Raw genomic sequence first — 27,333 nt, 5'->3', positions numbered from 1 at the left:
GAAAAATGGCATGTTATACATGTTTATTATCAAATTTACATTCCACTATGAAACAACAGTAAGTGCAAAAAGCAGATGGAAAAAACACCATGAAGTTCCCAGAATGTTCAAACACTGTGTCACCCCCTTGTGTAACAGCCAAATGAGGCTCAAGCTCAATATTCTGCTTCCCTGTTTGACTCCCGTAGACTTTTAACTCTATCACAGGTATTTTGAGCATGCAGGCATCACTGAGTTTATCAAAAACAGTGAAACTAGAAAGCTATAAATTTGTGCTTGGTTTAAGCCAATCTTAATAAAGGTAGATACTACAAGAATTTCCTTCTGTCTCTTGAAACTTTCACAAGCATAAGTCCTTTCTAGCATCTGTTTTTGTCTCAAACCTGCAAGATTATCAGAACCTTTCTGAAATGTAATTCTCCGTTCCTTCTCGCTCTACCGCCCGCTCAACCAAATCACATTTGTGCAGAATCAAAAGCTCTTGTGCAGGATCTCAGCTATCTTAGTCATGCAAGCTTGTCTCCTCTCTATGGGAAGCAACAGAAGCCAAATCAGTCCCTAGAATGATGGCAACTTTTAATATGTTCTCAGAAACAGACCTGTTACTCGGAAAAGTTTGTCTTCTAGGTTTTGGCACAAAAGAGTAAACCTGGAAGAAGTACCGATTTTCCCTGTTGCTGCAAGCTAGGCACATACGTACAAAATGCCAAAAAGGTCTCCAAAGGTCTAAACACATGACAGAATTTCAACGACACTGCACCACGGGATCAACCAACCAGATAAAGATGCAAACAAAATGGTATACAGATTCTTCCATTTTCTTCTTGCCTTGTGTAAAGTATCTGATGCTACATCATCCTACAGAAAACAAATGAACCTCTCGACATACCTATAGTATTGTTTGAACTGAAGCAGTTTATATTGTTGGGCTATGGAATATGGAAGCTTCTCAAAGAGAAACATGCATTTAATTAATGTGCTTTTAGATTAATTTTAACTGAAACCTGGTCTGCTAAAGGAATTCTGATTTAGCTGATTTGCTACTTCTGCTGATAACACACAGAATGACCCAATAGCTAGTTATCTAATGAAGCTAGTTAGAAACACAGTGTAACACCTTCAAAAATTTATCTGTAACTTACATGTATTCCTATAATAAACAGACATAAAAATGGACATACTTTTGACATGCTATACACTTCTCTGTTGACACCAAACTGTCTAATCTTTTGTTAACTCATTCCTGTTGTTTCCCTAGAAGTTACAAATATGCAGCAGACGTACCTGTCTTAGTTCACTGGAGAGCAAAACTGCCTCCCCCACTCCTTTCACTCTTACCTTATTTAGCTAGGCAAGACCCCATGCACAGCTAAGTACGTACAAACATAAATACTTACATGAAGAAATTAAATATTTTTCATTTAAAAACCAAAATTAACCCGTATATAGTATTTTAAATAAAATTCACCTTTTACAAGTGTAATATTTCGCTTAGAGAGCAAAAGGCAACTCCAGGAATTCCTGAATATTTCTGTGCGCTGCTGACAGACAAGTTTCTGCTAAGAATCCCTGTGCAAGTTTGCAGTGGTTACTCCTTTTCCTTTTACAAAAAAAGAGACTGTTGTATCAAAGAGTCACATCACAAGATCTATAGAACTGTAAAAGCAGAAAGGCCACGTTACAAATTTCCTATAAAGCAGGTTAAAAAGCATTCTTTTCCTGCCCTACTCCGCTCAACCCTGCAGCAACAAGGGTACCGATTACGGTAGATGTGCCCTACGGCAAATGCAAATCAGTGTAATCACACTGATGCTTCACACCACACACCCGGACAGGTAGTATCTGTGTCCCACATACACTGTAACAAGCAAGGTAAACTTTGACCGTTTTATCTACGGGAACAAAGCTTTAAAATAATTTTTAAATGTTGATAGGTACAGTGAAAAATTACATAAAGGTTAAGAACCTGCTTCCGTTCAGGTCACTAGTGAAGACCCATTCCTCTGAGGAATTTTGGGCAAACTTTTTTTCTTCTTCAAGTTACACTATAAAGCTACTGTAGATTATTCACTTATGACTAGAACCTTGGACAGGAAGGAATCATAAAAGCAGCATGGCCAGTAATATTTTGCCGATTATCACTCAGAAATCAAATTTCTAAAATGGACTTCTCTTTTGAGGCAGAAAGTCTGCCTCAGCTTTGTTCAGAATCAGGTTCAGAACCACTCTCCATCATCAAAACACAGGATTTCAATGCAGACAATATTGATTTACGTTCATTAAAATGCTACAAAGAACGCTAACTTCCATCTCCCTGTTTCTGAATATAGACTGGTAAATTTTGCTCTTGATGAAATCTTTTAAACAAAATCCTGACTAAAATCAGAAATAAATGAATAAAAGGCATGAAGTTTACTGCAGAACTCTCAAATATGCATGATGTCTACCTGTCAAGAGAAGAGTCAGGTTACTGAATTTCTGACACTTGTCTTGAAGTAAATGTCCTTCACTTATGTCAAATAAAATAAACCCTGAATCAAGCACCTAGATTTTATTTCCTTTTGCAACACTGAAATGTGCCTGAGATTTTTTTGTGTGTGTGCAAAAATACACTCATTTAAAAAGATGCAGAGCACACTTGGAAAGATTTCTTAGCTTGAAGCTTTCACCCTAATACATACTTTCCTGCTTCTTAATTCTAATTCATTGCACCTTCCTCTGTGTGCTTCAGAAACTCTGGAAAGAAATTAACTTCTGTTAATACCTCACTAGCACAACTGCACTCTTTCAAAATAGAAATCCTAACCAACACTTTCTGTGTTTGTAAACAGAAGTATTGTTTTCTTACAAAGAGCTAAAGGTTCTCTCCCCTGCTTCCCAAAGTGGGGAGGAATTCAAGAGTACAGTTTCTGAAATGAAAAATACAAAAATAAAAAAAATAATCCAAGTTTTCATATTTGTTTGCTACAGAGAGGAACCTGGACTGATAATGCTGGTCAGACTGACAGTTTTTTTAATACTATATTTAAATGATACAGCCTGACTGCTAACAACTAGTAAAATACTATGGTCGTATGGTGGAAAAAAGTAGAATAGCATCTGCAAGACATTACTACAGTTTAAAAGGTTAAAATACTGAGAATGTCTACCATGGGCTTTTATTTTTGCTTACATTAAGACAGATGCTGAAGGGGGTCTCAAAACTAAGCTTTGGTTTATTCTTTCCTATCTTCCACAAAAGCTGTCTTCCTCAAACCCAAGCCATGTTCTTTTTCTCCTTGATCCCAACACTTCTCTCACACCTTTAACATGCACTCGCCTTCTCCAACTCTTCCATAACACATCTAACAATGCCTGTACTGGATGTTTGTCCCTCGTGTTATTTACTATGCTACAAGTCAAACATTTTTCAGACCAGTCAGTCCTCCTTTAGGATATCCATTTTCGATGACTGTGTGGAAACTGGAGCTCCCAACGCTCCAATCATGGCTGGAAGACTCTGGTTTCTTCTCAGTCCTGCCATTAAGTTGCTACCTGCATTTAGAAACACGGCTGAGTCCTGCCTCTGCAAGCTAACCTCTGGCCCCTGATGCTTTCTGTGGTCCTGTGTCTCAGGGGGCTTGATCACCCTGGCAATACCCAGCCTCTTCAGTCTGTCCACTAGGTTCATCTTCAGCTGGCCTACATCAGGAGCGTTTCGGGACGGCTTTAGGCCATACATTTCTTGCAAGAATGTTTCTGCTGGTCGAGAAGCCAGGAAATTTTCTGAGTGATGCACTCTAGGCTCAAACGACGGAGGGGAAGGACAAGGTGAACGCGAGGGAGAATTTGGTGGAGTAGAAGGAATAGGGAGAGTTCGAGGGGGCTGTAGCAAAGGCAATTTTTCTAATATGGGGCTATCGTAAACCTTGGCAGAGATGCCTCGTTCTTGCAAAAGTTTAGCCAGACTGCTCGTGCTGCTGAAGGTAGTAGTTGAATCTCTTCTGTTGGTGAGAAATTCCCCAATGCTAAGCCTGTAAGACACAGCTGGAGTGCTCACTACTGGGTTTCCAATACTGCTGCCGGTATTTCCAAGTGAAAATGGGGCACCCGCAGAGCTGAAATAAAATAAAAATTAAAGAGAGAAGACGCACACATTAGCCATCTTTACACCTGCTCTGCTCTGTATTTGCCTTTCAGTATACAGAAGGCTCAAAAAAAAGCAAACTATTGCTATTAGCTGTGACAGTTTCAGCTTTAGTAGATTCAGAATTATTGTTCTGCAAATTATTTAGAAGATACTAGGTTGACAGAGAGGTTTTCATGCGAGTACCGATTAATTTACTTTCTGCGGTCACCTATATCAACATAGATATCCCATAATAACTTAGTTTAAAAAATTATGACACAGTCAGAAAAAAAAAAAAAAAGGCAGTATCAATTCCTTTTTTTTTCAACAGTTATTATGACACAAGGCATTTGTTATTTAAGAGTATAAATTTACTTCCTTTAAGTTGCCCAAACCTGTTTTACCTCTCACTCTAGAGAATTTCAAGTTTCCCCTTTGTAATTACAACTATTTGTATGAATAACATCCAATCCTTGGTATTTTTTAAAACCATGTATCAGAAGCCAGAAAGCAACTGTTTAATCCTATGCAGCAACATTTAGGATGTCAGCAGTCATCATACCTGGGAGTAACTTGAGTGACATCAGATGGGTGAAGGATCCTACAGGTAGTAAAGGTAAATGTGGAATTTGTGGAAGACAGACACTTCCCTGGATTTGAGGCTGCAACGTGGAGAAATTGAGGGTAAAAATAAAGACAGATAAGGACTAATCAAAGCAAAGTTTAAGATAAGGTTATTATCACTGCTAATTTTTTTTTTTTAAAGTAAAGAACAAAGACACCAAAGACAGTATTGTCTCAAGTTCAAATACTTTCCACTGAAAAAAAGACATTGAAAAAAAAAAAAAAAAGTGGAAAAAACACTAATCCTGCTTCTTACCAGTGAGTGGTACTGCTGCTGAAGTAATAGGTGGCAGGAAAATCCCTGCCACTGGCTTTACCACTGTACATTTCTTTTCTTCTGCAAAGGACTGTTGCACTTGAAATGTTATACCTCCTTCACCTTCTTCCTCATCATCCTCCTCCAAGTCAGAGATGTGGTACACAGTATCATCAGACAGAGGGGTAAAACCTTTTGTAACAACACCTGGTCTTGGGTCAAGAATGGTGCCTAGGTTGGGTCGAGCAAGCTGCTGCCAGTGAAAAAGGGTCTGAGATCCTGGTGTGAAAAAGACAGAAGTCTCAGAGAGCCATCACCTACTATTGTATTGAGTTACAAAAATTCATGATCAAAGCAACTCCAGCCAATTGGTGCTGACACTGTGATACACGTAGTGCACTTCGAGGGCAATGCCAAGAAAAAGTCTAACAATTAGCACCGTACAAGAAAGCCAAGTGGAAAGTGATACTGATGAGATAGTTGGCACGTAGCCTACCAAATGCTACTACTTCTTCTTACTGCCCATCATACCTAGCTATACACACACCAACAATGATGTAGTTGGCAAATTAATATAAAATCTTTTTCTGCCGATGAGAGAAGGAAGATCAGCCTCTTACCTTCAATGGGCTTGACAATTTGCAATTTTTCTGGTAGGAGGACACGGAGATTACTAGAGCTGGCCGAAAGATCAGTGAATTCCGAGTTTGTACCCAGAGAAAAACAGCTTTCTGTCGGTGTACTACAGCCACTAGCCCCTTCTTTCTGCTCAGCCAGCAAATGCATTTTTCGCTCCCATTCCTCCTCAAAGAACTGCTTCTCACTCAGGTAGTTCTGACGACGGAGGGAGAGCCTGTGCAGAGCCATGACTAAGTCATTGTCTCCAGGGGTTCCTGGCTGGCCAGGATTATGACTGTCTCTGTAAGAAACATCAAATAATAATAGATATTAAGACCACTGAATTAACTATTTCTCTCTTACACAGCAAAGGCCCGGTCTGGATTAAGTTTTGAATCAGTTAGTTCAGAAAGAAGATAACAGGCTGTGCTTCCTACTTCAAATTCTTCTCAGAACCGCTCTCCTGGGTCGTCTGTGTGTGGCTCTCCAACTGGTGTACGCCAGACTGGAAAGGCTTTGCTGTCATAACAACACTTGACCGATTAGATCCAGGGATTGGCAATGGGGCAGGAAAGGAAGAGGAGCGGCCACGAGTGACATTAGCAACCTTGACAGTGTCAAATACTCGTTTCTGTTGACCCCTGCAGAAAAGACAAGCAAACAAATGTGGTTTTCAAAAGAATTTTGAAAAAGATGTAATAAAGAAGAAGCTCTAATATGACTTTCAAAAGTCTGCAGAGACCTGACTAAAAAGATTTAAGCCAGAAAACCAGGATTGCCTAAGACACTCACATTTTCAGTAGCACAACTCTATTAACTATCAGAATTACCACTTACTTCAACCCGAGAGCTGAACCTCTATTGATAATCACTTAAGAACATACAGGAACATATATTTTACTTATTTAATTCATATATACTTTCAGAAGCATATACCATATATTTAATTTATTACTTCTTGCTCTGAAGTAAGAGATCCAGGAACAGGTCTTCACGGCTTTGGAAGCCGTTATCAGTCTTTCAGCTATGATTTCCATTTGCCTGAGAATTCTTCTATAAGCATTAAAAGGGATAAAACTAGTGCTCTGCATCAGAGAATTTGCATACAAAATCTTATAAAGAATGAAACAATATCCTTTTAGCAAATTCCCAACTTCCTCATAGAATCAAGTAAGAATAGTAGGTTTGAATGTGAAAAGATTACCAAATACTACGAAGCTTTGTTTTAGTGTTACGTAGAAAATTTATTATAGAGGGAACATTCACATGAATAGATTTCCAGAAATCAGTTTCACCTTACTTAATACAAGCATATGGAAAAATAACGGAATAGCATATAGAGATCTGAAGACATACTTTTGCTTGGAGAGAACAGATTCATCACCCTGACTCAGTTCCTTTCGCATTGTCCCTTCAATTTCTGCTGCAAGGGAATCCTAGAGAAAAATGGAAACCAGAAGAGTTGACAAATTAGATTCAAGTCTTCCGCCTAACAATTTTAGCAGAAAACATCTCTAAAAAAATACTCAAAAATCTCCATTTGTTTCCCCGGTATCAGCATGTTTCGAAGAAACCCTTCAGTCTCTGAAGGAAAGGCATGGGGAGAGTTTTCCACCATAACTACACCTATGTATGACCAGTATGGGTTCAGTTTTCATTAGCAACATCTGCCTTTTCTTGGTACTGTTTACAATGGTTTCTGAAGTTAAGCTACAATTTTAAGACCACTTCTTACAAGGCCGAACACATACACGAGGGATTCTGTATATACAAAACAACCAACCAAAACCTGACAAATTCCTAGCACAGCCCAGAAATTTTTGGGAGTACAGTAATAAGAACATACTTGACACTAACAAGAAGAGGAAAATAAATGCCTTTAACCCTTTACCATTGGTTTAGTCATCGCTAGTAATTAGTCTAGGGTCATGCATTTCTGACGATGCTTAAAATTGAATCTCATAAGATAAGGACATAAAATTACATCATAAACTACATAAAGTAAGAAAAATACTCCTTGAACTCTTGAAAAGATGCTTTGTTCCTTAAAGAAACACTGTCAAGTTATAAAATTCACATCAACATTGAACAATATACTAGCACAACTGAGCACTAGCGGTAGAACATGCCAATTCCCGTATTTAACAGAAAAGGCATATAAAAAGGAAAAATAATGTTAGTATCACAATATGGCAAGTGAATGATTAGTTTCCTAATACATTAAATTCTCAACAGTGTACACATTAAAGAACTAAAACCATTACATCAGCTCCTTTGCCTACTACGAAATAGTTCCTGCTGCAGCTCCTGTATCGGCTGTTTTACTCATATAGCTGTATGCTCCTACAGGCCATACATGCCAGTAGATGTATGCCACGCTGGCGGTATTTATTACCACAGGAAATGCTCCACATGACTGGGGGTGGCAGCGACAAGCAACAGAGCTGGCTCTGCTGCGCAGCAACTTCACTTCTTCTTGTGATTCGTGCAGCATCCCTAGACACTCTGCATTCCGATCTTGCAACTCATGTAGCTGAAAGAGAAAAGAAGACATCACGTGATACCAGTAAGCTTCAAAGAAAAGACAAAATTAAACTGAATTAGCTCCTACAGAAACCTGTATTAAGTGATTCGATACTGCAACATTTTTCCAACTGCACAGCACATGCCAACCTCTGGAATGGACAATGGTCAGCATAGCACCCGTCATGCTTTTAGTGGTGAAGCATCATGTCCACATTAAGACTTGAAAGAGGAAAAGGTATAATAAAATCCAAAGGAAAATACACTGAAAAACTCTGGAAATACTGTAACTGCTGATACAAAAGAAGCAAAAAAGAGAACTTCCTTAAAATCTAATGAGTGACAGTATTGCTGATATAACCAGTAATCTTCACACTAAAATGGTCTTTTTCTCGTAACTACTAAGAATATAAGACCTCCCTCCTTCCTTGCTTTTCATATTCCTGTGAACTACAGAAATATTTGTGTAGACTTAAATAAAAATAATTACTCTTTTCCTCCAATCGTATGACTCCAATCACAATGAAAATTGAAAACCCTATATAACTCTTGCGGTTTGGGCAATAATCCCCATTCTCTCTTAGTTTTCTTTCTCTTGTATTGTATTCTAAACATTTATCTAAACGAATATATAGAAGTCTTAAGTACCTCTGCTGTCAGTTGTCTCTGAGCATCTTTGGAAGCTTGTAAGTGAAGTTTCAGCTCCTCCTTTTCAATCACATGCTGAAAGCACAAAAAGGTGCTCATCATTTTCTCAGCTGATTTCCCCGAGAGAGTTGATCCTCTGCCATACTTTCCTGAAACAGCCACTCTCCTGCAGTGTGACCCCCTGGTTTGTGAGTCAATTTTTACCCTCTGTAAGCACTGGCGCGCACATGCGAGTGCACACATACACACACGCGCATACACTCTTCATCAGCATTCCCTTACTTCTTTGAGTTTATGTTGAAGATCAACAATCTGAGACAAGAGGGATGAGATCTCTTCCTGGTAGCGAACCAACTCCTCACTCTTCTCTGACAACTCCTCTGTTATTCTGGAAATTTGAGCATTTGTTTGCCCTACAAAACATAAAAGGAACTTAGTAGTGAGCTTTTCCCAACACACGACAAAAAACCAAACCAAATCAAACTCAACCCCCAAAAAAGATCAGTGAAAGTCGACAACAACGTGCAAAACAGACAATACCCTTAGGAACTCAGTTCATGGTACATGAGACCAGGCCCCTTAGAACACCCATAAGGAAATGATAAAGAGAAATGGTGGGGAGGAGAAGGAGAAAGAGCGTTAACTTCAAATGCAGGTGTAAAATACTAAGAGCTAAGTACGCAGAACCTGAAATACATATCACAGGAATGTGAAAAAACTGTAATAAAATCCAAGGTAAGCTACTATAAACAATTTCAAATGATATACTGGCTCATGACCAAGGCCAGACTTTGAATATGCTGAAGAAGTCAGACTGTGAATTGATCTTGTTATTAACTACCACTCTCTGTAAGCAAAGGCATTTTGTCAGACCTTGTCAAGCGTAACATAACACCTATTCAGCTCTTGACTCTGGTCACTATCTATTCCCCAAAGACCCACTGCATACAATTTCCAGTTTCTTTATTTTCTTCAAGCAAGCACTTCATCAAGTGAGACGACAAAGCAACTCAAAAAGCTGAAATATATTTATGCAGTTAGTATTGCCCTGAAAGCATAGCGAAGTCGTAACAAAGTCTGATCAATCTTTCATAAAGGTCACGCTACAAATTTAGTGGTTATTGTACCTCACCAATTTGCTGCAGAACAAGGTCCTGCCCATGGGCATGTGGGCATTTAAGCTCACAGTCAGATACCTTTTTCCTGAAGACACAAATTTTAAAGTTGTAGACTAGATATCCTTTGGGAGAAGATTTCTTCTGTCAGTCTAAATTACCTAGCATGCCTATATAGAATTGGACAATACAGAATGCACAGATACTCTCATCGAAGGAAAATAGGAGAGCTTATATGAAATAACTTATATTTGCAAATTATATCTATTTTCTCAGAGAGAGTGGAGTAAATTAACAACAAGCTATGTATCAATTCATAGTATTTTGTGGTCATCTGGAACAAGAAAAACCAAGCAGCAGCAGAGTCTTCTTTATCATGGTTGTATAGGAAAAAAAAATATCTTAAAACATAAGCTTAAGGTTATTATGCACAAAGGAAATGGTACACATCAAATGACTACAGATAAAAAATTGTACCACCAGGTTACACAATCACCACATAAGGAAAATGATTATTCCTTATTGTTTCAGAATACTCAAATGCATTTGTATAAGAACAGCTGCAACTCTTTGCAAACAAGTAGTCCCCAAAGGAAATACAGACAACTGTTCTAGACAAATTAAAACACTTGCCAATATAAATGCTTTGGCTTATAATATATATTTTAAAAATAAACTGTGTTCATAAATATATAGTAATTTAGAATGAGCTACGCACTGATACATTTCAACGTCATGTGTGCTGAGTACTCTATACAAGAAGTGTATTATGTTGATTTTCCAATGTCTGTAGGCTTCAGTTTAGGAGTTTTATGAACACTGGATTTTGTGTTCATTTTCTTTCTCTAAACACAGTACACATACCTGAAGTTTAATGTCAGAGTGAAACTTGATGAAACACAGGAACAATTTTGAACTTGGGTAAAGAGCAAGACTTGAATAATTGCTATAAATTACTGAATTTTTACTCATTTTTGCATTCAGGGATAACTAAGAATATGTAGGTACTAGGTATCCCAAATACCATTTTGCCACTGCAAGATAAGAGCCTGAATACTCACGGAGCTCTTTGACACAGTCATTGACCAGCTGCTGTTCCTTTTCTTCATAGGTAATGGTTTCCGTCTTCAGATGGCAAGCCTTCAAGAAAATTATTGATATTCCAATTTCAATTTATCTACAGATATATTAACATTACAAATTTTTATTTCTGAAATTCTTGCAACTGAAGAGTCTCCTTTCTATCTATCTTTATAATTTCTATGCATCTGGTCATACTTTCTAACCATTTTTTCCACCGTTACCAGTTTCCCTGAATTGCACAGGTCTTTTGAGTGAAAGACACACAGGCACATGAACAAAACCTCCTCTTTCTCATACCTCTAATAAAAAAATTGTTGCAAAAATATGTGATTTGGTAAGGAAAGTAAACCAACACAGTAATCAGAAGTAAACAACTGAATTTGCTTCAAACCTTTTTAAGGCAAAGAAATCTTGAAAACTGAATGACGTTAGACAAATCTTTTATGGCACCAAAAAGCTCTCAGTAGAACAGCTTTTCTCCATATTCCCCAACTAGTCTATTTAGACGAAATTTTCTGGGCCAGAAAACAACATTGAGCATACTAGATTTCCACTTTTGTTTCAATGGTGAGGATCGTAATATTAAGCTTTGCACAGATAAGTCTTCTATATTTGGGACTGTTTGCCCATAAGAGACTCACTGTAAAACTTAGGAAATGGGTTTAAAGATTATCCAAGCAATTAAAAGTACAGCTACACAAGTGCAAGCAAACACACCTCTTTACAAAATGCTGTCACATGAAAATAAATACAAAAGCAAATATAGGCTTGACATCAAGTCAGTGAAGGTCATGTTGTATCACAGAATGATAGCAGTCTCTTTTCAACTCCATTTTTTCACACAGATGTAGACTAAATCCCTGGTCTGTAAAGTTCTGAAATCATACACAGGATTAGGAGCATAATAAAAGCAGTCTGATCTTCTCTTTTTTCTCCTGCAGCACTACTAAACCATCCATTTGGTCTTAAGGAGTTTTAGGAAGGATGTGCATCTCAGGCTGAATATTTTGGAGACAAAACGAGGGTAAGAGTATATTTTGTTCACGTTAAAGGAATCTAGCCTCTGTTGTATTGCTGTAACAAGCTTATATTGGGAAAGGCTCAAATAAAAAAAACAAACAAACAAAAAAACCCCCACAATAAATAAAAAACACCTTTCTTACAAACAACACTCCCCTTTTCTTAAAAAACAACAAAAGAACCCACTTTTAACCAATCTCCTATTTTAAAAGTTCCACTCTCCACCTCTGAAGGAGAGACACTGCATCTGTAGATTTACAATTCTTGTAACCTTTGCTGTTGGTTCCATGACTTTTATTGTTTTGTCTGGCCATTTAGTCTCTATCCTTGTAAAGGCACAGTGCCTGTATTCATGTTTTATACACAACTAAAACACAGAGACTAATCACATAGTCAAAACTAAGTGTGTCTTTAAAAGAATTTGAGTAGAAGCTTATTAGACCTTAGTATGGAATATAAGCTGACAAAAATGTAAGGGCAACACATAGGAATTCCCAAAACACTACTACTAATCACAGTCAGATTTACATCAAAACAGGTTGCACAAGCTTGAGAGCCTGATGGGTCCAAGTACTTTTGCTGGGTGCTTACATACGTTCCCATATTCTTTCACATACCATAAAGGCATTGTGGAAGGACTACTAGAGGACTCTGGAGATAATAAGGAGTAGTGAAGGAAACAGCAGGATACGGCAGGTGGAGGGAAAGTGTTTGGGTATGATTTGTATACACTGATACAAAATAGTCATATGCTTCAAGAGAAACCCAGGTGCTGGATTTTTTTAACCATCCTGATTTATTTCATATCCAGCATATAAAGTATACACTGTAAGTCAGATATACCTTCGATCGGAGGGCAAGGTTCTCCTCTTCCAGCTCTCTGAGTTTATCTTGCAAAACATCCAGCTGCAACAGATCGTGTGATACATTGAAAGACTCATTGAAACGAAGTGGTGTGGAACAACTGGAATCTGTTTCACTCTCCTCTGAAGCAATCGAAACAATACGAAGCAGGTCATCCTTCTTTGACAGTTCATGCTGCAGCTGGTTAACCTATGACAAAAGAAGATCACCAGCTCGTGAAATATACTTTAGCTACACAATATTATTTATGCAGCCTCTTGGAACATCACTGCTCCACTCTAAAATGAGATTTAAAAATAGCTCACAGGTCATGATTCTTTTATATTTGCACAGAAGATTCAAACTCTACTTATTTTATAGGAAGTTCACAAAATCGTAATTTTAACACTGTGAGACTGAAAATTCAAGATAACACAAGAATGGACAACAGAATGTTCTTTTTTAACAGTTTACTTCAAAATAATTTTCCATATGCTTTGATATATGTTCATATTTTAACATGTCAGCTATCATTTTGATTATGATCATTTTCCTGAACTGTAACTTCCTGGAGAAAAGGACTTATAGACATCTATTTATATGTATAGACTAGTACCCCCAGTCCATACATTAAATGAACTGTAGGACAAATAGAAACAAGAGAAGAAACAGAGCTCATTTAGATAAATTATATTTTGCATATCTAAGTCCTTATATGAATACATAAGTTTATGCTGTCCTACTTTTTATTACCAGCATGCTGTTTAATACAGGCAGCTGAATCCATTTCACAGTAACTTAGACTACATCTGTTGACCCCAGGGTTAAAAAACTTGGGATACTTTATTGTTTGTCAACTATTTAATTCTTTTTTTTAAGAAAGAAAACCAAAGAAAAGATTAGATCAAGAATCTGTGCTTAAAGGAAGGTATGGAGTGAAGCTCTTGAGCAGAATTCAGTTTTTGTTACGTTTTACTTATTTATTTATTTATTCTTATTGTAAGTACCTCATTAAGCAAGCTCATTTTCTGGCTGTTTCCTCACCTCTGAAGCTGTTATGTAGCAGGTCTTGTCAGATACCAGCTACTTATTTTGACTTAGATCACTAGATTCTGAGTTTAATGGTGGGATATCAGACTGATGGTCAAAACAAACACTTTGAAAACGCAATCCTGCTGTAGGTATATTATAACAATACCGAATGCTCTCATAATTTCTCAGTAATTACAATATGCAGTCTTCATAGTCAGTTCTTGGCTTGAGAAAGCTGATTGAACGATGATAATTAGGAGAATAACATCTAAGTATACTTTTGTAGTTTGAGAGCGGCAATCACCTGCTTTCACAATGAAATAATATATTTCTATTAATCCTCTTATTGTCATCATAAAAAGAAAAAGAAAGAAAAAAAAAGAAAAAAAAAAATAATTACTCACTCGATCTAGAGTTTGTCCTAACTGTTCTTCTAGTGCTTCATTCTGTTCTGTCAACAGATGGTTTCGCTTAAGGAGGGCTTGTCCAATTCGAGCTGCCAGTTCCAGGTCCCGATCTTTCTGCTCACAAAATGAGAACAAATGTCTGCTTTTCATCAGATAAGGGTTAAACCCAGAGTAGTTATAGATTTTCCTGGCTATTGGTTAATGCACCACCACTCTGAGATCCCCCTTCACTCTCAAATGGATCAACTTTGTTAGAACAGTGATTAATACTTTGTCATTTGGATCCAGAACACATCCATAAATGCTTTTCTTGATAAATCACGTTCTCTTCCACAGTCATTTGCAGTAACAGGGGGAGGGGAAAGCACCAAAGCTGGAGACAGTTTTGGGTTTTTGTGCTGAGCATTGGGGAGGTTATATGGGCTGTGTTGAATCACACAAAGAAGCCACATATACTTAGGCTTGTGGTCTTTCAAGTGACACTTTCTACAGAACAGACTGTTTAACTTGATTAATGATGAGAGCGTAGAAGCAAAGGAGCAACAGGAAAGCAGAAGTAAGCTGTTTCTTTCTTAAACCTCACTGACTCCATGCGTGCCCATAGTTTTGCCAAATTTTGTTTCCAAGACAGTGCAACCAAACAGGCAGCTTCTCATTTCTGTTTGATATGCAGTTCCTGAAGATAACTGAACCAAAACTTCCAGTAGCTGAACAACACCTTTCCTCAAACACATCCTCAAATATATTAACATAGCATTACAGAGACTTAATAGCATTACCTCAGCTAACAGATGTTTGACCATGTCAGAATCACTGTAGGTTTTCTGCTCCACATTATCTGTGCCAAGAACTGAGAAGAGAAAAACATATTTACTGAGGTAGCTTAAGTAAAAGACAACTGCTTCTCTAAACTTAGAAAGCTAAAAACTTAGAGGATGATGTTTATATACAAATACACTACTTAGTTGATGAACTAGTGGAGGCTATGAAAATGCATCTTAACTTCAGAAATAAGAAACAATGCTCATTTTGGGAGACTGATACAAGGTATTGGACGTTTACAACTTTCAGCAATATTACCTAAAACTTGAGGTGCTTGCTCATCCTTCAAATTCAGAAAAAGGAGAAAAATCTCTTAAGATCAACTTTTTGAATACAGCTAAGCTACTAAATCATCCAGCCTGGTGGGGTAAGAGAGAAGACTATTGGAGCATACCGAAATATAGCTTAACACACCTGCTGACTTTACCCTTGAAACAAAATTCCCATTAGTGTGTGTGACAACTACGCACAGGAAGTGTGGAGACCCCAGAAAACATTTATTAAGTGACTGATCATCTTAGAAACAGTTAAAAAGAAATGGGGTAACGTATGTCTGCAATTTAGATGTAGCAGTAAATCCTATCTTACTGATTGAGTGACTTTGAAGACTTTGTAAAACTATTAAAAAACTAAGAACAAGTAAGATTTGAAAAACAGGACTTAGTCAAGAATAAATGAAGCATGAGGAATGTTCAACAACCCTGAACAAAACACAGTGCTAAAACACAAAGCACGGGTCTGCTCTAGTTCTTGTCCTGAGAAACAGAAGATGCTAGTAAAGTAGAAATCTTAATTACCTTGAGCAAATTTGTGAGATCCAGCCAAGGAGGAGGAAGGAAGTTCAATAAGAGCTAGAGTGACAGAAAACGAAAGATATGGGGGGAAAAAAAGAACAAAGAGGAGAAAGAGTTAAAATGTAAAGAAATAGGTAATTTATTTGCATGCATTCACCACCACCAAAAATAAGTGCATGTGTAAACATCTTTTTTACATCATTCAAACTTTCTTAGAACTTTTAAAGAACCACTTAAATATGATTGGCTTCAGAAGCAGATTTATACATCTCACTTGCAGGTGATGGATGTTTGTGCTTGTCCAAGTTCAACAGAAATCTGCTATTTTTGCTTTATGGAATCAGGATCATGAAAATAAAGACGACAACAATATAAATTTAACCAATATAGAAGTAACTCCTTCAACTGAAGGTGTAAGTTAAGGTGTTTTGAAACTAATTCCATCATCACTGCACTGCAAAATGAGATTACTATGGATTTGGTCTAAATCTATTTCTGAAGGTTTCCTTTACTCTTCTATCTTGTTCAAATCTGATTCATAGTCCGAATACACAGTGGTATTGGTTCTCAGTTTTTTCCTTTGTTCTTGTTGAGGACTGCACACTATAAGCCAGCGAAGTGCCAAGCTGAAGTGCACACTAACTTTATTTACTTATGTTATATAAGCTATGTATGTCCTTTACATACATAATGTCCATAATTAACCTGTTAAAACATAACACTAAGGCTATGCTAGGAACAAAACCAAGGTGCATTTCAGTATAGAAAGAAACTTTTTGGAAAGACAGGAGAACAGAAAGAACAATATAGAAGAAAAAGGTTTACTGAACTGTTTCTCTTACAACTTACAGAAAAATAAATCTAATGCTTTTTATCAAGTAGATGAGTAGGCATAAAACCTGAACACATCTGTTCAAGTATTTAGGAGCTTTGAACTTAGAGCAGTGGCATTTACTAACTGTATTTCTAAGCAGGGCAAAAATAGAAACTCTTCACAAAATTTAAAGTACCTATCTGTGAATGGCGTAACATGGACTTGGGAGGTCAATTTTACTGTACCACTTGGTTGCCGATATTGGTTGCTGAGAGGGGACTCCAAACTCATCTGGCTTACTAGTATTTGGAAAATTCACTGCACATACGTAAGTGATTTTCAACCATTACAGGCAGACTACTACAGCCAGCTCTCCTGTGGTAACTGTTCCCACCAGGTGATTTCAATTTAAAAGTTTCTATCCAGTGCTAAGTCACTTTATTAAAGATTTACACTAGTGACATACAAGGTTACTCAGGTAGGTAGGTTCCTACCTACCTGGTAGGTAATCAAAATCAAAAGCAAATATATTTTCTCTGATAAATGAAATCACAGAACTAACAGCTTTGAAACTTAGCTCTATACAACCTTTGTCATTTTCTCAATGCACAGGATCAAAATTATACATAATTTGTTATAATCATGTCTTGTGAACATGTAAATGTGCAATCTCTCCTCACTCACCTTGCCAAGTGAAAGCTGCAAGAAACTCTTCATTTTGGTTAATATTCTTGTTATGTTGTGCCATGTCCCTTTATTCACACATACAAAGTAGTTCCAAAGACAAATATTTTGTAATTCAGGGCTTCTTATGCTACCACAGTTGAAGCAGAAAATATTCTTCCACCTCGCTGAAAACACTGCCAGTGGAAACTCACCTGGTCATCAGATCTAATATGCAGCAGCAGCCATAAAAAGAGGAGGAGCTCAAGTGCAGTAACTTTTCTTTCTTTTTTTTTTTTTTTTTTCACCTTGGATGTCAACTACAAATTCACTCAAACCATGAGTTTAGCATTCTCTTTAGGAAAAAGTTATAAAAATCTTTTCATATATATATAGGGAAGGTCAGATATACACGTAAAAACGAGAAGTTATGCTTCGAGAGCATAATTGTCACATTTATTCCCAATTCTAGTCAACAGAAATAAGCATACAAATTTCACCTAACATTCTATTCAGCAATTATTATAACTAGATCTTGATTTATATCTGTATTTGTCTGGGACCTTCCCAGTATCTCCCTCTAAGTTAGTGGGCTCAAAAAAGCTAGTATGATGACTACTACATTCAATCTCTTTGGACAATTTCTAGGAAAAACATAAACCTATTTAATTTGAGTTCACATATGACTCAGCAGTTACAACAGCATTCTTAAATGTTAGAATTAGGTTTGTATGTTATGCCTATCAGTTCTACTTTAACTGTCAGTCAGCGTTACAGCTCATTTTTGAGAATGTCAAGAAAGCATCTATGGCAAGTTTTAAAAAACTCCCACAATCAGTTTATTATTTTCACAGAACACTTTCTATAGTTAAAAAGAACTTCTCACTGGGTGAATGAGGAAGACACCACTTTCTAAAGTACCTTGACAGCCAAATAATACATGACTGTCTTCATTAAAACATTGTTAATAATCCTCCTCCCTCTCACTGCAGTTTGCAAATGCAGGCTCACACTGACTGAAATTCCTCCTCTCTGAGCCCTGTGCTTCATGACACAAACTCTGGATGCTGACCGGAGAGCTTCAGCAGAGCTACATTTGATGTAAAGTTCCTTCCAGCACTGACAGACTCTGATCCCACCTCTTTATAATTAAAACTAGGGAAAGTACACACCCATTGACTACACAACTGCTTCCACTGAATTACAAAAGGGTTCACTCAACTGAAAAATCATTTATGCTTGCAATATTATTATCAGAAACAGACCGAGCAATAAACATTAAGCAGCTCTCCAAATACTTTCCACAGTTAAAAGAGTTCCAACTGATAACAAGATTGCTTTAAAATGTCGAGTACTGCACTTTTAGGAGGTAATATTTTACCTTTACTTACTCATTTGCTATTACACCCTGGGTGGAGGCTTAAAGCACAAACAACAACAAAGCAAGCCTTTCAGAGTGGTGGCCTGTACACCAGGCAGAGGTGGCACGTACAAGGAAGAGGTAATCATTACAGATTGTGTATAAATACCAAGTTCACTCTCCCAAGTGGTTTGTTCCAACAGTTCCAATATATGGAAGAAACAGAACTTTCAAGTTTCTCTACAGCGATTACAAATCATTCTCCTCTTTTCACATGAAAACACTTGAAACTACAGACAAGTAAGTGTTCAGTTCTTTTGGCAGCCTTCTATACATTTAGTTTTTAACATACTAAAGGTTTCTTCATGTGATTGGAAGCTGTCCATTTCCTTTCTTATGATCTGCTAGGTTTAAAGATAAGTTAGGTAGTATTCTCAAAACTGTAAGGCAGTGACCAACATTGGTCTAGTGCCCACCTATCTGGCATTCACACCATTTCTATCTCCAGAGAAACCATTAACAGCATTTTAAAAGCAACATTGACACAAAACATCAGGACAAACATCATCAAAAGAACCACAGCACCAATAACATTCCTGAAAACAGAGCTGCTGCATATTCCATACCTCTCATATTACATCTAATCTAGTGCAATTCTAGATTCCTGCCTCTTTTCACTATCACATGTTCCCACTTTTATTTCTATGTGAAATCTAATGTTCAGGCAGCCATGGCATGTGCTAGGCCCTTAGAATTGCAGTGCTGAACTACAAGCACTTCCCCTGAACTCAGCTTTTTCTTCCACCTGTCCAAAGTTTTCCAGATTTGAACACTTTATAATATTAATAATATTAATTTTATATTTACAGCTTTCTCTTCAATAAATGAAAAAAAAATATCCTAGGCCCAAATATACTCACTCATGTAACGGAAGGGGTCCTCATCACGAACTGGAGAAGTGATTTCAGGAAGATGGCCATGGCAGGCAGGGGACTGAATCCAGTCTTGATTTTCATACAGATACAGAGAGTCCACTCGTAACTTGTAATCTGGTAACTGTTCTTCTAGCATGCTCACCAACTCTACCTCTGGAAGGTCCTCCGTGGAGCAGACATCTGAAAGTGAGTAAATGCCAGTAATAGTACATTACTATTAAATATGACTTATATTTAATATTGCTACAGTAATATACATTCTATATACTATAAAATACTTTTAAAATTTTCAATAGATTTGAAAAGAATTATTCTGTACTGGATAAATTCTCAGAATACTTATGGAATTAATACTTGATTTGTAAGTTCTTCCTCCCCAACTGACTCCCCAAATTCCCGACAAAGAGAGTTCAGGGAACAATATAAAATTCCATTATCATCCATACGGAATCACGCTCTGAGAAACACAGTACTCGAAATCCTGGAAAGAAAGTTTAGCTCTGCCTGTGTCATCCCCCTCTCTTAATCTCTTCACAATTATTGCAAAAAAAAGAGAGAGGTTCATTCGAAGTTGCTAAAATACTGCATATCAAAGGTATATGATTATTAGCTTTCCAACTTCTCCACTAAAGATGAAGACTATCTTCAACATCTTTCAATGGAAAAAATGCCAATGTTGATTAGTGACACTGAGAATTTTACAAACAACATTTTACAACAGAAGCTGATTTTACAAGCTAGTTAAGAGGACTCACCATTTTTCTTCATTTGCAATATCACAAAAGCAATACAAAGAGTGTGAAACTTAAGGTTGTCTTCAGGTTGGTGTTCTGTAACATCTTAGATACATTCAGGATTTGTAACAGTTAAATTCTTCAACTTACCAGAGATGCTCTCCAAGCCTCTGTGATCAAAATTCATGAGTCCTTTCTTCACAGTTCACTTCTTTGGAAATAGCATTCTGTAGTCCGATTGTGTATCATCCCTTTATTGCTTTGGTAGAAAGATGGCTTTGGTTTGGAGACAGAGTAAATGAGAGCCATCAAGACACGAACAAATCTGGCATCAACTCATTTCTGTAGGCTGGTTCATACTCCAGATCTATTGCCATCTTAAGACATTCATATTTCATCTGGGCTACTACTATAGATCTGTAAAAGTATCTATAGAATATTTCATTTGAGTTTCACAAGCTTCTCAGCTCAGCCATCATCTAGAAATAAAGAGAATGCCAAAGTTTAATAAACATCACTCTTTCAAATGAGGTAAATTAATGTGACTGTCTCTTTCAGTCTGACTTTCCTCCCTGTACTATCATTTAACTAAAAACAAATAAATAAACAAACATTTAAATCCCCAGTTTACACATCACATGTAAAATGTAGCATTACAAATACATTGTTTCCCTACAGACATCACATCTCACCTTCAGCATGGACTTTGTCAATTACCTATTTGCCTACACCATTCCTCCTCTTCCATATAACACTTAGTGTACTACAGGTTCATTCACTGAAATCAGGCATTTTTCTTTTACCCTAAAGGACAGTTGCTCCAACTAAACACAAATTTGCTTCGGCCTACTGCATTTATTTAAAGCGATGGATTCTTAAGGCAGGATTTCAAAACCATCATTCTTAGCATTTTGGTTGTTAAAAAAAAAGTTTTATAGGACTATTTGCTTTAATTTCTTTCCTTTTAATAATCTGTTAATTAAGAATTGGATCTGTCAGAAATTTACTTTGTGGATCATGACAAAATTTGTGTCTCCTCTTCAGCAGGGACTCATTTAAACCAAAAATGAAACTACCATGACTAACTGGGATAATCTTTCAGAATAGCTTACTAAAGTAAAACTTTTGCTGCTCCCTTGCCAAGACTGATCAATCATCTTCCACGAGTAGAATAGTCCTAGATGACAGAAAAATATAAAATGAAAGAGAACAAATGTCTCATTTTCCCTCCTCTTACATTCAGTAAACACAAAATTCTCTTGAAATCTTACATTAATTTCAAATTTGCTCTTAACAGTTTCCCTAAGATCTCCCATCATCAATCACAACAATCACAGACCCAATCTCTGTCTGTAGCAAACTCTCATTTGACAAGATCAAAATGGACAGTGCAGGAACTTTTTAAAGAAAGCCTAGAGCCTTCTAGTTCATCAGCTCGTAGACTTTAGCAGGAGATAAAAAAAAAAAAAAAAAAAAACAAAGAACTTTCTTCCATTAAGGTCAGCTCACACTTGGGAGCAATATCTTCTTGCTTTGTCATTTATTTCTTTATATATGTATTTTATTTACCAGTTTCAATTATTATCCATATTAGACACTTATTAAAAACAGTAAGACAGATTTCAAAAACATTTGCTATCTGAATGTATATTTGCTTCTAGTACTAGTTTGTGATTTTTTTCAAGAGGCTGTTTTTTAAATGGGTTGCAGAAAAGCACTAACTACGCACACACACAAATCTAAAACAACTCAATACAGCAGAAAAAGACATTTAAGAAGGCTGCTATACATCCACACAGCCAAAATGATTTCATCTTGTAATAAAAAGACTCACTATAGAGAGAGACAAAATTCAGAGGCATAGGACAGTTTCTTCACACCTCTGATTGAATCTTTATCCCTTCAGTTTTAATAATGTAAAAATGAATGCTACTTCCTCTCAAAATTGGATTTAATCTCTCTTCTGAGTCGTGCACAAATAGAAACACTATTTGTTGTGGGTCAATCCCAGTTCAGCCAAAGTGGGGCGGGGGGAAGAAAAAGAAAATAAATCATTTGGCTCAAAGTTTTCTAGAGCATCAGGCCAACATTAAGCTATTGAATTGAAAGGGCAACCTCATTTGTAAAACCTTTGAGAAGTTCGCTAGATAAGCAAACATCATAAAAGTTAATGCTCACATTTTCCATGCTTCTCACAGCTTTAGTTTCATGTGCCATGGGGCAACTTCAACCAGCTAACACACTGTATGGTGCCACCCTGAAAGTGACTCCATGACCCTTTTACTCCACAGCTATAAAACGATTTCCTAAGTGCCGATTCCTTCAGCAAGTTACAACTACAATTAAATACACTTGGATAAAACCCATAAAATTTACAACATAGCCTTAAAATACATGACCACGCTATAAAGATGGCCTAGAAATCAAAGTTGTTAAATTGTGAAGAAAACATGTCCAAAACAGAAGCCAGAAAACTTTCTCAGGTATTATTTTTAATCTTTACATAGAATTATTATTCCCACTGACAATTTACTGTATTCATTCCACTCACATGCACTTCTTCTCGGTTTTGTCCCCCTACTCCCTCATAGCCAATTTCCCATTGATGTTTGAGTCTTTTACAAACAGGCTAATTGAACATGGAAAAACCAAGGAGAATTCAAATACTGGAGGATAGGCTGTACACAGGAGTGGGGCTCTCAGGAGGCTTTCTTCAAGGAAGGCTCAAGAGAAACTGAAATATCAGACAACTTTTTATATACATACACAAATATCTATCCCAATCTGTGTACTTCCGTGCTCTCTAAATTAAATCTCACTCCATGATGTGTGTTTCACATTTTAAATTTCATACAGCTTGAAACAGTAAGCTAAAACCAGGAATACCTATAGCACCCTAAAGAAAAAAACAACTTGTAGAAGCAAGAACTAGTTCTAGGCCTTTTGCATCTGCCCCACAGAATCCAAGTTGCTCCACAGTTTGCTAGATCATCTGTGCACGGGAAACAGAAAAGAAACTCAAAAAGAAAGGCAATGTTGGAGCCCATTCATACCAAGAATTATTTTGAAAAAGCATGGAGGGCTATCACTTATGACCCAAGCAACAGTCTTACTGTTCACCAATGATATAACAAGACCTGACAATTTAAACTGTACAAAAATTAAAGCATAACCAACAAAAATATAAGAAGGGCTGGAAAAACATGTTAAAAGCATTACAAGAAATACACATCAATTGTCTACTAAATGGTAAGATGTCATAGTGTATAGGTTAAAAAAAGCAAACCTAAAATAATAGAAATCAAATATTCCATTAAAACACTGATATTTCAACACATGATTTGATCTGACTAGCAAAGAGACAAAAATGAGTTCTCCTGACCACATGACAGATTTTATTAATTTTTCCTTCAGTGAGTCAGAAGATGTCAGCCAAGATTAACATGCAAAAGCAATACTGAGTAAAGCCTTATAAAAGCTGAAATAGCTATAAAGCTTTAAAAATTATGGTCTTTTCTTTGTAACTACCACTACAACTCAAGATAGATGCAAAAAGACAGTTGTACCATCTTATTTCAGAATGTAATTCTGAAGACAGTCCACCACTAGAGAACTCTAATTCAAATTTGAATTACGAAAAGGTGAGATGAGTTGCTTTTACAACTGGAAACTGTAGACAAAAAAATGTATGTATTAATTTCTTTGTGCTTAAAAAGCTAAAAACACATTCAAAATATTGGCATCTATGTTGACAACATGAAAACTCAAACATAAATACCCTGTTATTCTTGCTGCCTCCCATTTGTTGAGAGCAGTTGACTCCTCACAAGCACTTGGAAAGACTAAATTAGATCTGCTCCTCTGTACAATTACAGGATGCAAGACATCAGGCCACAACTAACACAAAGAAAATTTCAACAACAAAGAAGATTCTAACTTGATTAAGAGAGAAGGCAACATCCATTTTCCAAAAGGAAGCCAACTAAATGAGTCAATTATTCTGGGATGCTGAATTTTACTGCTATGTAAATATACAAATAAAAAAAAAACCACCCTTATCTAGTCATTAACACAGTACTTTTTTCATTTCTAAAACTGGAATGGTGTCAAGCCAGCTAATAACAATAAACATACTTTGCATTTCAAGGTTAATGAAACAGTTCTATTTTTATAGCAAACATGACGACCCCTGAATTGCTGCCAAAACATTCCTGGGACTAGTCCTCAGAGGCAGAGGCCAAATCCTTCAACACTGTGTAGCATGAGATGAAGGACAAAGGACTCAGTACTGAAAAAAAATAAAAATCTATGTGAACATGAACTTCGTCTGTCACAATTAACACTTGCTGTGTGCCGAACACGTTATTTTCAGCTATTACTATCCCTACAGAAACCTACCTAGTGCTCGTGTTTCTTTCATGTGAGGAAAAAAAATCATTTAAAAGAGTATGCCACCACAATCCTAATTAATAAGTGTAATAATCATAAGCAAACCTGCAACAGACCTTCAACCATAAATAGTATGGTATAAGAAAGGAACTGTGAGAAAACAAAACATCCCCTCCCCCCATCTCCTAGATTTTTTTAATTTGCAGAGGGGATAAGGGCTCTGAGGGGAAGCTGGAGAACACCTCTTAGAAGATGATGAATATCAAGGGAGTCATGAAGCTGGCCCTCACCCTTTTTATCCAGTTACGCCAAGCCACACTCCCTTTTTCTCCTTGTCAATCATTTGTAATAATATGTATTCTCCATAAGTGGCAAAACTATGTGTTAAGTATGTGTATATATGCTTGATGTACATGTATTCTGTTGAATACCACAGTTTGACAGTAAGATTTATTTTTTTAAAGTCCTACTTGCTTAGAGGTTGTCTTTATCACCCTTAGCACACAGTGTAAAAATAGCATATGCATAACTGAAGTCTAACTTCATCTGAAACTATGAATGCTACCTTCATGAAACACCCATATCAAGTTTTATCAATTCCTAATTCTTTCAGAAGAAAAAAGTCTACCTGCAAGAAGTAATGTATACTTAGTATATACATTATATATACTATATACATATATATACAGTATATACTATATACATACTATATACAAAAGTAATACATACAAGAAGTAGTGTTATGATCACAGGGGAACCAATCTCTTTTTTTCAGAATAAAAATAAGCAGTGTCATGAACCCACTATCCATTGGTTAGAGTATAAAAATGTGACATACGCTCTTGAGGCAAGTGTGGTGCTAATACTTCATTATAAAAGTTGTTAGAGGCTTCTTTTAAAATTGAAGCTTGTTCTCTATAAAGTACACTTGAAGTGAACTTAAATAGCATTTAAGTTAACTCAAATCACTAACACTTTCAGTCAATGCGTAGCTGAATTCACCCAAGGAAGTATAAGTTTCTTAATATATACCCCAGCCAGTGCTCAACATTTAACAGTTACAGATCTGTATTTATTAGAATAAACCAGACTGATCTATATGACTCAGTCACCACAGCATCACTAGCAATCTAACTAGATAAAAAGATCTGTCATCTTTTTTGTAACTTTCTCCATGTAAATGCTATTTTTGCATCTTCTTGGAAAATTAATCAATGAATCATGCTTATGCTTCCTGAAAGACAGCCCTCCTACCGCACAATACCCATCTTAGCAAGCCGTCTATTACAGGCAAACCATCATCATCAAAGTCCATCATTTTCCAACACTCTACTCATTAAGTCGTACTTTCAGATACTCATAATAGAAATTTGATAAATTGATACAGTTCTAACAGATGACACCATCGCTAGACAGCTGGCATTTTTTTTAATGTAGCTTCAGTGTTAGAGGTGCACTTAAAAAGAACTCTACCTATTTTTACTCAGAAACACATCTTTTGAAAGATAACAAGTCTCTGAAAACAAACCTAAAATTGACTGTCACCTTGTGATGTGTGAAAAGTTATTTACTAGTATAGTAATTATTTGCATCAGCCTCTCACAATCAGCAACTGCCTACAGTTGAAGATTCCATTTTAAAAAAAATAAAAATGCAAGGATGCAACTTCACATAGCACTTTTTGACTGGGATGGCTGACAGAATAAAAGACATTTACTGACGGATACTCTTACACAGTTTCATCAGCTGATCAAAACATAACAATGTGATTAAAAAGTTGATAGAAGCCAAAATGTCCTTGCCCTCAAATCCATGGGTAAGCAAGGATCACAACTAAAACGTCCTCAAGCTTTGCCTTTTAAAAGCCGCAACATAAACCTCCAAGGAGAGCCCCTACGAGGATGGGTCCTTGTAAGGCAGGAAGGAACTCTCACCACGCTGAAGGTCACACCAGCCACCGCCACGCCAGCGATCAGAGCCACCATTCGCAGCCAGAGCCTCGCGTGTGACGGCAGTTTAAGCACATACACCGAACGGACAAAACTCAACGTAGTATCTCTCTACATTACCACGCAAGAAAGGAATGGGAATTCTCTATTTGCTCCCCCCTGCCCGGCGGGTAGGCCACAGGGACGGCACAGCCTCCCCGCCGCCGTAGGGCAGGGCCCGGGGCGCTGCCTCACGCCCAGACCCCACACCGCTCCTACGCCAACCAACCGCATGGCAGCCGCCGCACGCCCGCCGCGGCCCGCGGCACCCCGGTAGCCTGCGCCAGGCACGGCCGGTGCCCCGGGACAGCCTGGGAGGTGCCGCGGCGGGCAACAGGGGAGGGAAAGCGCGGCCCTGAAGGGATTAACGCGAGGGGGCAGGGAGGGGGGAGCTCGCTAAGTTGCCCCTGAGGCGACAGAACCACCCCGAATCAGCGCCTCTTACCCGCCCCGCGCTTCCTCCGGCGCTCCTCCTCCTCCTCCTCCCCGCCGCCGCCGCCCGAGGCCGACAGCCCCTCATGTAATCAGCCGGCGACTGAGGAAGGACCCTGGTGGCT

At 37.4% G+C, this 27,333-nt stretch overlaps 1 protein-coding gene across 2 annotated transcripts; it reads right to left on the bottom strand.

The window, feature by feature from the left end:
* On the bottom strand, nucleotides 1-27,313 carry TRAK2 (trafficking kinesin protein 2). Of its 2 annotated transcripts, XM_074145191.1 has the most exons (17): nucleotides 27,222-27,313; nucleotides 20,550-20,878; nucleotides 19,651-19,845; nucleotides 15,897-15,950; nucleotides 15,057-15,127; nucleotides 14,275-14,391; nucleotides 12,839-13,048; nucleotides 10,954-11,032; nucleotides 9,060-9,190; nucleotides 8,778-8,852; nucleotides 8,002-8,139; nucleotides 6,963-7,042; nucleotides 6,044-6,247; nucleotides 5,609-5,907; nucleotides 4,989-5,267; nucleotides 4,671-4,770; nucleotides 1-4,097 (listed from the first exon to the last, which is right to left on the bottom strand). In XM_074145191.1, exons 2-17 carry the CDS (start codon nucleotides 20,584-20,586, stop codon nucleotides 3,419-3,421), a joined length of 2,748 nt encoding a protein of 915 aa, XP_074001292.1. In that variant the 5' UTR covers nucleotides 20,587-20,878; nucleotides 27,222-27,313; the 3' UTR covers nucleotides 1-3,418. The 2 variants fall into 2 exon arrangements, with proteins under 2 accessions (XP_074001292.1, XP_074001293.1); XM_074145192.1 differs by lacking the exon at nucleotides 15,897-15,950 and having other exon boundaries at nucleotides 27,222-27,250.
* Nucleotides 27,314-27,333: the final 20 nt, after the last annotated feature.

The sequence above is a fragment of the Numenius arquata genome, chromosome 3 (genome assembly GCF_964106895.1).
Source record: "Numenius arquata chromosome 3, bNumArq3.hap1.1, whole genome shotgun sequence".
Taxonomy (NCBI): domain Eukaryota; kingdom Metazoa; phylum Chordata; class Aves; order Charadriiformes; family Scolopacidae; genus Numenius; species Numenius arquata.
This window is presented reverse-complemented; position numbering and strand designations above follow the sequence as displayed.